Source organism: Elephantulus edwardii, unplaced genomic scaffold (assembly GCF_000299155.1).
Source record: "Elephantulus edwardii isolate Elephantulus edwardi_28Jun2011 unplaced genomic scaffold, EleEdw1.0 scaffold00161, whole genome shotgun sequence".
NCBI classification, from domain to species: Eukaryota; Metazoa; Chordata; class Mammalia; order Macroscelidea; family Macroscelididae; genus Elephantulus; species Elephantulus edwardii.
This window is the reverse complement of record NW_006399911.1, coordinates 2,929,788-2,941,154: the sequence shown is the minus strand read 5'-3', so window position 1 is coordinate 2,941,154 and position 11,367 is coordinate 2,929,788. Positions and strand designations below refer to the sequence as shown.

At 40.6% G+C, this 11,367-nt stretch overlaps 1 protein-coding gene across 1 annotated transcript in view; it reads left to right on the top strand.

Moving 5' to 3' along the window:
- Positions 1-4,786: 4,786 nt before the first annotated feature.
- The window catches only part of TMEM176A (transmembrane protein 176A), a 25,478-nt gene continuing 18,897 nt past the window's right edge, over positions 4,787-11,367 (top strand). Inside the window, exons 1-3 of the mRNA XM_006895194.1 lie at positions 4,787-4,919; positions 8,064-8,272; positions 9,350-9,460. Of these exons, the coding sequence (XP_006895256.1) occupies positions 4,787-4,919; positions 8,064-8,272; positions 9,350-9,460 (453 nt within the window). The remainder of the gene's footprint in view (positions 4,920-8,063; positions 8,273-9,349; positions 9,461-11,367) is intronic.

The following is an 11,367-nucleotide window of genomic DNA, read 5'->3' as shown; positions in this document are numbered from 1 at the left end:
TCACCAGGTTATCATGGTTTAAAACTGTAAGCACTTTATGGATACTTTTTATGCCTCTGTGAGATATTGCTAATGCTGACTTTGAAATTTTTCCAGGGTAACATTATTACAACCCTTTTCTGTGATGTAGATCTTTTAAACCTTAATAAATTCCTTAAGCAATAGAATGGAACCCCCCAAAAAAATTAAAATAAAAACTAAGAAAAACAATTGAAACCATCAGTAAGACCAGGAACTGGTTTTCTGAAAGGGTCAATAAAATTGAAAGACCACTAGCAAACATAAAAACAAAAAAGAGAGAGAAGACACAGATAACTCAATTAAAAAATTATACAGGTGATAACATAACAGAATCAAATGAAATTAAATTTATAGATAATACTGGAATACTATGAAAAGGTATACACTGATAAATTTAAAAACCTAGAGGAAATGGACAAATTCCTTGAACTCATGCCTTGCCCAGATTGACAAGGAAAGATATAGAGTACTTGAACAGGCCCATCAAGAAAGAAGAAATTGAACAGGTCGTGAAAAGAATTCTCCATAAGAAAAGTCCTGGACCAGATGGCTTCACAACTGAATTCTACCAAACATTCAGAGAAGATCTGTCAGCAATTCTACTTACATTACTTCAAAAATAGAAAAAAGAGAGAACACTCCCAGAGTCATTCAGGTAGGTAAGCATAACCCTAAGAATAAAACAAAGATATTACCAAAAAAGAAAACCATAGACCAATATCTCTCATTAACATAGATGGAAAAATCTTTAACAAAATCCTAGTCAATAAAATCCAAAAGAACATTAAAAAAAACCCTCTTCACCACCAAATGAGGTTCATAACAGATATGCAAGAATGGTTCAACATAAGAAAAACAATCAATGTAATTCATCATATTAACAAAGCAAATAAGAATCATATGATTTTAGCAATTGATGTAGAAAAATCATTTGACAAAATCCAACACTGCTTTCTGATAAAGACACTCAACAAAATTGGAATAGGAGGAAATTTCCTCAACATAGTGAAAAGTCTATATGTAAAACCAAGAGCCAACATCATTCTCAGTGGAGAAAGACTAAAGACATTTTCCTTGTGAATAGAAATCAGACAAGGATGCCGACGATGTGATAGTATACACAGAAAAACCCAAGGACTCAACAACAACAAAAAATTGCTAGAGCTAGTAGATCAGTTTAGTAGAGTGGCAGGATATAAGATCAATATCCAAAAATCCATGGGATTCCTCTATAGTAACAAAGAGAACTCAGAGAGAAGGAAACCAAGAAAGCAATACCATTTACTATAGCCAATCACAAATTGAGATACTTGGGAGTGAACTTAACTAAAGACATGAAAGACCTAAACAAAGAAAACTACAGACATTTTTGTGAGACTCAATAAAAGGCCTAAAGAAATGGGAAAATGAACTTTGTTAATGGATAGGAAGACTCAATCTTGTGAAAATGACAATCCTACCAAAGGCAATCTACATGTTCAATGCAATCTCAATTCAGATACCAAATTCATTTTTCAAGGAGATTGAAAGGGAAATAAATTGTCAAGTTTATTTAGAGTAATAAACAAAGCATTTCTGAAAAATAGAAATGAAGTGGGAGGCATAACACTCTCTGACCTCAAAACCTATTACACAGCGGTAGTAACCAAAACAGCATGGTACTGGTACAATGACAGGCACATAGACTAATAGAACAGAATTGAGAACCCAGAAATGGACCCAGCTGTCTATGGTACACTGATATTTGACAATGAAATAAAAACTATTAAATGGGGAAATGATACCCTCTTCAACAAATTATGCTGGCAAAACTGGACTTCTACCTGCAGAAAGCTGAAACTGAATCACATCTCACACCATACACTATTATCAACTCTAGGTCGATCAGAGACTTAGAAATAAAGCCCAAAATCATAGTTCCTAAGAGACAAACTGGGATCAAGCTTAGACGATCTAGTCTATGTTATAAAGAGATTGCCAAATACAGTCAGAAATGCACAATTTGGAGAGGATAAAATTTATTAATGGGACCGTATAAATCTCTGTGAGCATCAAAAAAATGTATTCCAAGAGAGTGAAAATAAAATTTAGTGACTGGGGGAAAAAACATTTGGCTATACCATTTCAGACAAGGGTCTCATATAAAAAGTTTACAAAATACCATATGGCTGCCACAAGAAAAAGACTGATAACACAACTACAAAATGGGCAAATACATGGACTTTCCATAGAGGAAGATATTCAGATGGTTAACAGACACATGAAGAAATGCTCAAAATCACTGGCAATAAGAAAGATACAAATCAAAACCACAATGAAATACCATCTCACCCTAGTAACAGAAGCAAGGTTTAACAGGACAGCAAGTAATACATGTTGGAGAGGATGTGGCAAGATAGGAACTCTTATATATTGTTGGTGGGATTGTAAAATGGTACAACCACTCTGGAAAGCAGTTTGGCATTTCTTAAAAAAACTGAACATAGAAATTCTCTATGACTCAGCTATTCTACTGTTTGAATATACCCTGAGAAAATAAGAACTGAGGCACAAAGACTTGTGCAACAATGTTCATAGCAGCATTATTAATAATAGCAAGAACATGGGAACAGCCCCAAAAGTTAATATTTTATTTAAATTTATTAACAATGTGCTTTGAATTCATTTTACATAATACTGTTTGAGACTGGAATGAGAAGCTGTTAGCAATAATTGAAAACTCAGATATTTCAATTCTCTCTATGATCCTTTCTGCACATTCATTTTGCCCAAAAGACCAAAAACAATTACATTTAAAAATAAAAATACATTTTAGAATCAGTTATTACTAGTTGAAGGGGAAAATACAATTTTTATGCCAATATGCCACATTAATCTAATAACATTTACTTCTTATTCTCACAATATGAGCTGCTATAAGTTCTCATTAAAAATCTCCTGACATTTTAAAGATACCTGCCTGCAAGGCAATTATTTTAAAAACTGAAGTAAGAAAGTTCCATACTTCTTCTTTTCTTAGAAAAACTCATTATATACAGTTTGCATTCATAGAAACATGGAAGCTTAATAAGAAAACATCCAATTAAAGGCACAAATACATTTTCTATCCTCAATAAATATCAGACTTACGTATCTCCTCCATTGAAAATTGTCACAGTCATTTTTTTCTAGTTTAACTCTTATACACATCAAAATTAGTTTGTTTAGATCACAAAGTAAACCTCCATAGATAATTCTAATGGGTGTCCCCATTAAACTAATTATAAATTGTAATCCTAAATTATGAGCAACAATAAACCAAAACCAAAATCTCTTTCTGTTCAGTTGTTTCTGACTAATAGCTGCCCTGTCAGCTGAGTAGAACAGCCATATTATATTTCCAAGACTATGTTCTTTATGGAGCCAAACTGCCACCTGTTTCTCCTGCAGAGTAGCTGATGGGTTTGACAGCAGTCAAGTGTGTAATCACTGGACCACCAGAGAACCCACAACAACAGCATTAACCCTGAAGGCCTTGTACTCTACTCATTTTTTTTACATCTCTCTAACCCTTTGCCTCCAGATCTCCTATGTAACAGGAAAAGAAGGTGCAAATAAACACAAGAGAACCAAATTGTTCACAAACATGAAAGAGGAAGTCTAGCTCCAGATTCAAGCCAGCAATGACCAGAGACTAGTTTAAAGCCCTGGCTCCAACACCTCCCATCTCCCTGGGTATCTCCACTTACCCTAACCCCATCCAACTACCTGATCTTTCTCCCCTACTCTTCATCTAGCTTCAGAAGATCTGGATTCTGACCCTCAAGACTAGGGCTGGGAAAAGAAGGCAGAACTTTCAGTGTTCACTGTCTTCCACCCTAGTCCATGTTAGCCCTCTTCCACAGTAGATTTGCACTCAGCACCAACTTCCTGAACAACTCTACACCATGTAGAATTAGGAGAAGGCATTGGGAAGATGGAACAAAAGAAGCCTGAGCTCAATAGACCTGATGCTCCTGCCCTGCTTGATTTTTTTGCCTAGAGTCAAAGCCTCTATCTAGTGAGTGTCTCCCTCTAAAAAAAGCCTTGAGGGAAACCCAGGAAGCAAGATAAGACTGATCTTGGAGAAACCCCTAGGACAGAGTCCTGTGCAAGAGAATCTTTCAGAAAGAGGTCTCACTGTGCTGTGGGGACCCTGCCTTACCTGCTTTCCTCTGGATCTTGTGATAGTCACACAGGGGGAGTTGGGAGGAGGCTTTGTGGAGCCAAATAAGAAACAAAAGGAAGTTGGCTGAGAGTTAGAAAGAGGAGGGAGGGATGCGGGGCCGGACACTACAATTTCCCAGAAAATAACTTGAACAAGAGGGCCCCTCTGAGGGAGTTTGGTCTTCAACAGAGAATCAAGCTGAAAACAGAAGGCAGAAGGACCACACATCCCACTGCCCCTTCAGATGACACACACACACATTCAGGCAACACACACACTCACACTCTTTCAGAAAACAGAAACCCATACCTATTTAGACAATACAAGTTCATTTTTATTCATACAACACAAATTCACAAACACCAAAATGTATACCTGTTATGAAACTATTAATCCCTGAGGAATGATGTGTGGGACATAGTAAGTCCCAGAGTCCCTCTGATCTGTGTCCCCAGAGTCACTTACCTTACCACCCTTCCTAGCTCACCAGAGCATATTGATCCTTCAGCAGCTGGAAAACCCCAAAGAGGCCCCTTTGCTCCAATTGTGTGCTGGGAAATTGTAACGCTAAAGTCCATCATGCACTTCCTTCCGCCTTCTCTTTTGACCATCTGCCAATTTTCTTCTCCATTTGCTTGTGTTCAGCTCCAGTACAGGATCCTCTTCGTCCGAGTTCTGTGTGCTCTGCAGCTGGGGCCCCGGAGGATATCAGGTAAGACAGAGTTCTACAGCTCAGTTGATCCTTTGCCCTGGAGCCTCTCTTGCACAAGATTCCCTTTCAGAGAAGTCTCTGAAACGAGCTCTCAAAGCTTCCACCCTATCTCACAGGTCCTCTTTACTGTCAATTTCCCTGAGACCTTGCTTGGAAATAAGAGACCAACAGACAGAGCGTGTGACTCCAAGAAGGTGGAGGTAAGTGATCCTGTCTGTTGCCATGATGGCCTGTCCTTTACCTCTCCCCCCACCTCCACTATGTTCTTTCTTATAAGAGTCAAGGAAGCCATTTGTATAGACATGTAGATACTGAGTAGCTTTTAGTATGGAGGAGAGCTGAGAAGGGCCCTGGAGCCCCACTCTGGAGTAGCTGCTATAATAAAAGGATTATCATCACACGAGAATTCTATTTCTAACATGAGACTCTCAAGGAAGGAAACAGAGACAGTAAGCCATGATCACACATCTTCAATATAAGTAGTGGGGTCAGGTCATGGGGAGCATGGCTGGACTCAATCCCTGAGGGAAGGGAGAATGTGGGAACCACAGTAGATGGACAAAGGAAGAGTGGAGAGGAGTTTGTCCTGGAGCAGAATCCAAATGGAAAGAGAAGGAAGTTGGTTGTGAGTCAGAAAAAGAAGGGAGGAATGAAGGACTGGGCTTCAACATTATAGTTACCCAGCAAAACTTTAACAAAGGGTACCTGAGGGATTTTGGTCTTAAACAGATAGCTACGCTGGAAGGAAAAGCTACAACAAGTTTAGAATCTACCCCCCATCTTGACGCCTTTGAGAGAAATCAGGATCCAGCTTGATGACCAGGAGTGAAAACAGTGCAAAGAGCATGAAGGCAGCCGCCTCTGACCTCTCCCAACTCCACAAGGGGAAACAAATCCCTATCCACAATACAAACCTGGTTCCCAAGAGGTCAGACATACCACAACACTCCCCACACCTACTTCTACCAATTCTAACATCAACCACCACTTCATGGACTCTCACTGGTCTACTACTGGGTCTGCTGATCTATTGCAATGACCACATAGACCCCACAGATCATACTCACAATTATGGGGTTTAATAAGGAAGTTGAAAGATAATCCAGATAGGAAACTGGGGCATGGGGTGTGGGGTGGTGTCTGAGGCAGGAGGCACACACACACAACACACAGTCCCTATAAAGTTCTCTCTCACATCACTTTCTGGATTTCCAAAGACCTGCTTCTTTTATCTAGATTCTCATTTAACTGGTGTGCAATCTCTGGTCCAAATGGACTCACATATGTCACTCTACTTCCTTCCTGCTGTTTGTTATTGTTGTTAAGTGTCATTGAGTCATTGACAACTCATAGCGATCCTATGAAGAAAAGACCTGAACACTTGTATAACTTTCATCGTTTTTCCAAGTTCATAGAGTTTCCGGATACAAGCTATTTTGGAAGTGGATGCCACTCCTGCTTCCAAGCTTGTTTTAATCAGGAGCTCCACCAACACTGTCCACCATTGGTAACCACTATCACATTTGACACATCAGTGTCACAGTGTTTAGTATCATAGCAAACATAAGTTACCTCTGTATAGCAAATGATAGACCAGTGCGATACCACTTAGAAGAATGTTTGACCAAAAACAATTAAAACCAGGACTGAGGGCCATAGATAAAGCATAACTTTCTATCCACTAGGCCAACAGAGCTCTCTCTATGTTGCTGTTGTTGTTGTTGTTGTTGTTAAGTGCCATCAAGACATAGACTACCCATAGTGACCCTACAAATGAAAGACCTGAACACTTGTATAACTTTCATTGTTTCTCCAAGTTCTTTCTGGTAGTGAGATCCTATTCCATGGACTGCTAAGAGACCAAACAGGTTCATCCTAAAGAGGGTGAAACCAAGTTGCACCTTGGAGGCAAGGATTCTGAAGCTTTGTCTGACATACTTTTTACATTTTTCAAGGAGGGATCAGTCCTTGGAGAGGGACATCATGGTTGGGAGGGTGGAGGGACAGTACAAGAGAGGAAAACCCTTGATGAAATGGATTGACTTAGTGACTGGGGGAATGGGGGTAGGTGTGTCCGAGACAGTGAGATTGGCACAGGATAGAGCACAGTTTAGGGTCGCTATGAGTAGCAGGTGACTTGATGGCACATAACAACAACAACAACAACAACAACAATCTGCTCTTTTAAAGTCTGGTGGGATGGAGAGACTGACAAATTCCATCACTAGTAGTCTGTACACCTTGTTTGCATGTTTCTACACAACAGGTACTAATCATCTCATTCATATCATTAACTATGTGTAAAAAACAAACTTTAGACTGATCAATCTTCAGAGTAGGAAAAACAAAAAGAGAAATAATGAGTTGAGTCACAATCTGGCCCAAAAGAAACAAACTATTTACTGACATCATAAACCACAGGGCCTCTGGAATGTATATACAAACAAGAAAAGAGCAGAAGAGAAGGGCAGGCTATTTTAAAAAGAAGAGATTCTGGAATGTGTTTCCAACGGAGATAAAGGAGGAAGTGAGGGACAGGGAATTGTAAAAAAGGGAGATAAGATGTAGACCACACAGGCAACTTGCAGAAAAGCCTGCATGTCGCCTAGTACTTAGTTAAGGAGGAATTGGGGAAGGGATTTGTGGCCTAGGGGGATAAAAACTCTGGTTGGAGGCATGCCAGCCTGATTCTGTGTCAGAACTTGAGTGCCCAATTTTTGAAAAATCTCATAACAAAGTCTCACTCTTGATAAATTGAGTTTGGATTGGATTTTGCAAACACTCATCAGATTAATACCATGGATAACTCATTGGCAAACTCATACAGGAGAAAACAACCAGAAGGAACTGTCCACAGCTCAGGGGTGCAGGGGTATCCCTGGTTAGGGATCCTAGTGACCCATCAGCCGCAAAGAGAAGTCGAGACAGTGCCCTGAATATTGACAGTGTTTTTCACTCATGTGACAAAAATCAAAGTCATTTGGACTTAGGAAAGCCATTTTGAACAAAGTGGGCTTGGGCATCAGAGCTTCTCACCACAATTTCTCAACTCCCATTGCCTATCCTTTACAATGCCAACAAAATCTTTCAAAACGTAAACGGTAATGGCCACCTGTCCTCAATAGTGCTCTTTCCTCCCCTCAGGAATAATGGACACTTGTGAAAAGACCAAGGACAGTGATGGCCTTACGTCTGGGGTAACCCAGCCTCTCCACATCGACATGCATATCCACCAGGAATCTGTTCTGCCCAAGCTCCTGCTATCTGCTTGCTCCCACTTGCAGTCCAAGATTCAACCCAAGTGCACTACCATCCATTCCCAAGGTCGCAAGCGACTTCTTGTAGCATCTTGGGTGAGTATGGATACCTCCCATGTGGGGACTGCATTACAGCACCCAAAGTCCTCACACTAAACCAAACACAAACTCTCTCTGCTGGTGCTTTTGCTCCAGTTAACAACACACTGAATCTATTATATTCTTTTACAATAAGTCACATTCTTAGTGCTTTGTGCTGCTTTTTTTTTTTCCTTTCTCATTAGCTAGTGTTCTTGATCAAAGCAGTGAGTCAGGTTGGCTATGAGCTAAAGGTTTACAGTAGAAGAGAGTGGGGAGATAGAATCCTTTTACAGCCCTCTGGGTGGAACCCCACACGTCTCTCAACCAGGCTTCTGGTGAATTGGCATGCCTACTTGTTTTCAGGGGTGATGAAGACCTCAAGGGATGAGTTCCTAAAACTGCAACAAAGTGGTCATTTCACTGAGTCAGAAGCAAATCAGAGTTGACCCTTCAGCAGGTTTTTCTGATGCTGTAGGTTGATTGGAGCTCCACCTATGAAGTCACTGATGAATTTGAATCATCAGCAAGATGCCACCTTGGGCTCCTAAGAATGCTGCTAAGAAATGGCTTAAGAAACCTTGGGCTCCTAAGAATGCTGCTAAGAAATGGCTTAAGAAAGCTGCTCCAGGTGTTAGACAGAAAAAAAGATGAGAGAGAGAGAGAGAAGGTGGTCTCAAGAAGAGAACAGGCCTTTATTAAGTGGTCTGAGAGGGATGCCAGGTGACCACTCACCCAGAGGATCGTGCTGTGCAGGCAGGCAAAGACAGCTGAGTGTGTGTTTTTATAAGGGCTATAAAGGAAGATCTAGAGGGGATGGTAGTTTGCCCAGGAATTTGGGGGTAGGGATCCTGTCAATGTCTGATCAGGCCTAGGGCCTTATCAAGACCTAGTCATCTAGTCAGGACATAGACATTATCAGGTTTCCTTAAGAAATAATAAGGCCTAGGAGTAAGCCTGGGGAAACGGCAACATTCTTCCTCCATTAGGTCTTCAAATGCTGGGAGTGATGAGGACCTCAAGCTGACCAAAGATTTGGGGCAGAAATTGACCCTGAATCCATACACTGTGGGAGTGGGGCTCCCTGTCTTTCAGGTGACACAGATCGTGCTTGGCGTCTTGAGTGGAGTCTTGGGAGGATTCCTCTACATTTGCAAGTACTCCGCCTTGCTGTCCTCAGGGGCTGCTATTTGGACAGGTGCAGTGGTGAGTGACATGGGAAGAAGGACTGATGGGAATTCAAGAAAGGGCAAATGGAGGGTCTTCTATCAGGGATCATAGAGATGCTACCACCATCAAAACTGCAAAAATGGTATGGACATAGGCTATTGTGATGTCTTACCTCCACTAACTTCACAAAAGGGAAGAATCCACATTAACAACAGCAGCTCGAAAGCCACTACTTAGGAAGTCGCACATGCCTTCACGCTCCATGCTCTAAGCCCTTCCTAACAATTCCAACACCAATCGTTCATCCCAAAATACTCACTAGTTTCTAGTTTGATAGTCTACTTCAATGGCCACATGGAACTTGCAGATAATACTGACGGAGTTTATTACAGGTTACAATTAGGGTTCAAACCCTTGGGATACAGTTCAATTAGTGATGCCTTCTGACCTGTGCTGAAAGGCAAGCTTCTATCTCTGGCCCTTGGTCTCAAGGCCTTGGCCTCTGGCCTCCTCAGGTAGAAAACACAAAGCCCTTTTAGCCCTTGCAGTTATGTGTCAGTAAGCCTAGGCTCAACATCAAGAAAACAAAGATTCTTTCTTGGCTGTAATGAAATCCTAATTTTCAGCCTCTCACTCTCTCTTGCCATTAAGTCAGAAGTGACTCACAGCGGACCCTCCAATAGGTTTTCAGAGACTGTAAATCACATTTTCCTGGATGAGACTGCCCATCTTTCTTCCATGGAACAACTTCTGGATGTGAACTGCTTACCTTTGGATTGGCAGCACAACTCTCTATCCACTAGACCACCAGAGCAGCAGGATAGCAAAACTGACCAATTCCCACATTAATATTATTATACATGTCTTTTTTTCCCTCTCACTTGTTGATCTCTTTGAATATCCCATACTTATTTACAGCAAGCTATCCAACCCTTTTGATGGACCATAAAGACTTCACATTTGCATAGTCCTAAGGGAGTTGAAGATGGCATAGGATAGGACAGGGTTCAGATCTGTTGTTCATAACGTTGCTATGTGTTGTACTTGACCCGACGGCACCTAACAACAACAACAAGGGAACTGGATATGCTCAGCTGGTTGAGCCAAGAAATCTGAAAGACCGCTATCTGGCCACCTGACTGGAAGGGATCCATATTTATTTCAATTCCCAAGAAAGATGATTCTACAGAATGTGGAAATTGTTGAACAGTATCACTAGCATCATATTGAAATAAAATCTTTCTGAAGATTATCCCAAAATGACTGAAACCAGAGAACTGCCAGAATTGCAAGTTGGGTTTACAAGAGGCCATGGTACTAGAAATATCCTTGCTGATGTCGGATGGATCATGGCTGAAAGTACAGAATATCAGAAAGATATCTATTTGTGTTTTATCAACTATGAAAAGGTATTTGATGGTGTGGATTCCAACAAATTGTATCTGAAATTGAGAAGAATGGGAATTTAAGAACACCTGATTGTGCTCATGTGAAACTTGTACCTAGACCAAGAAGTTGAAGTCTGGACAGAGCAAGGAAACAATGTACGGTTCAAAATCAAGAAAGGATTGCATTAGTGATGTATTTTTTCTCCATATCTTTTCAATCTATATGCAGAACAAATCTTTAGGGAGGCTGGACTTTATGAAGAAGAATGTGGCATCAGGAGTGAAGGATTATGAAGATGATACAACTTTACTCACTCACAGAAACTGAGGAGGACTTGAAGTGCTAGATGTAGAAGGTCAAAGAAAACTTCAATATGGATTTCATCTTAATATCAAAGAAAAAAGATCCTCACCACCAGGCCAAGAGGCAGTATTGTAACAGATGGAGAAAGGATCAAGGTAGTTGATGATTTCGTCTTGTTTGGATCCACAATCAATACTCTTGGCACCAGCAGTCAGGAAACCAAAAGATTAATTACATTAGGAAAATTTGCT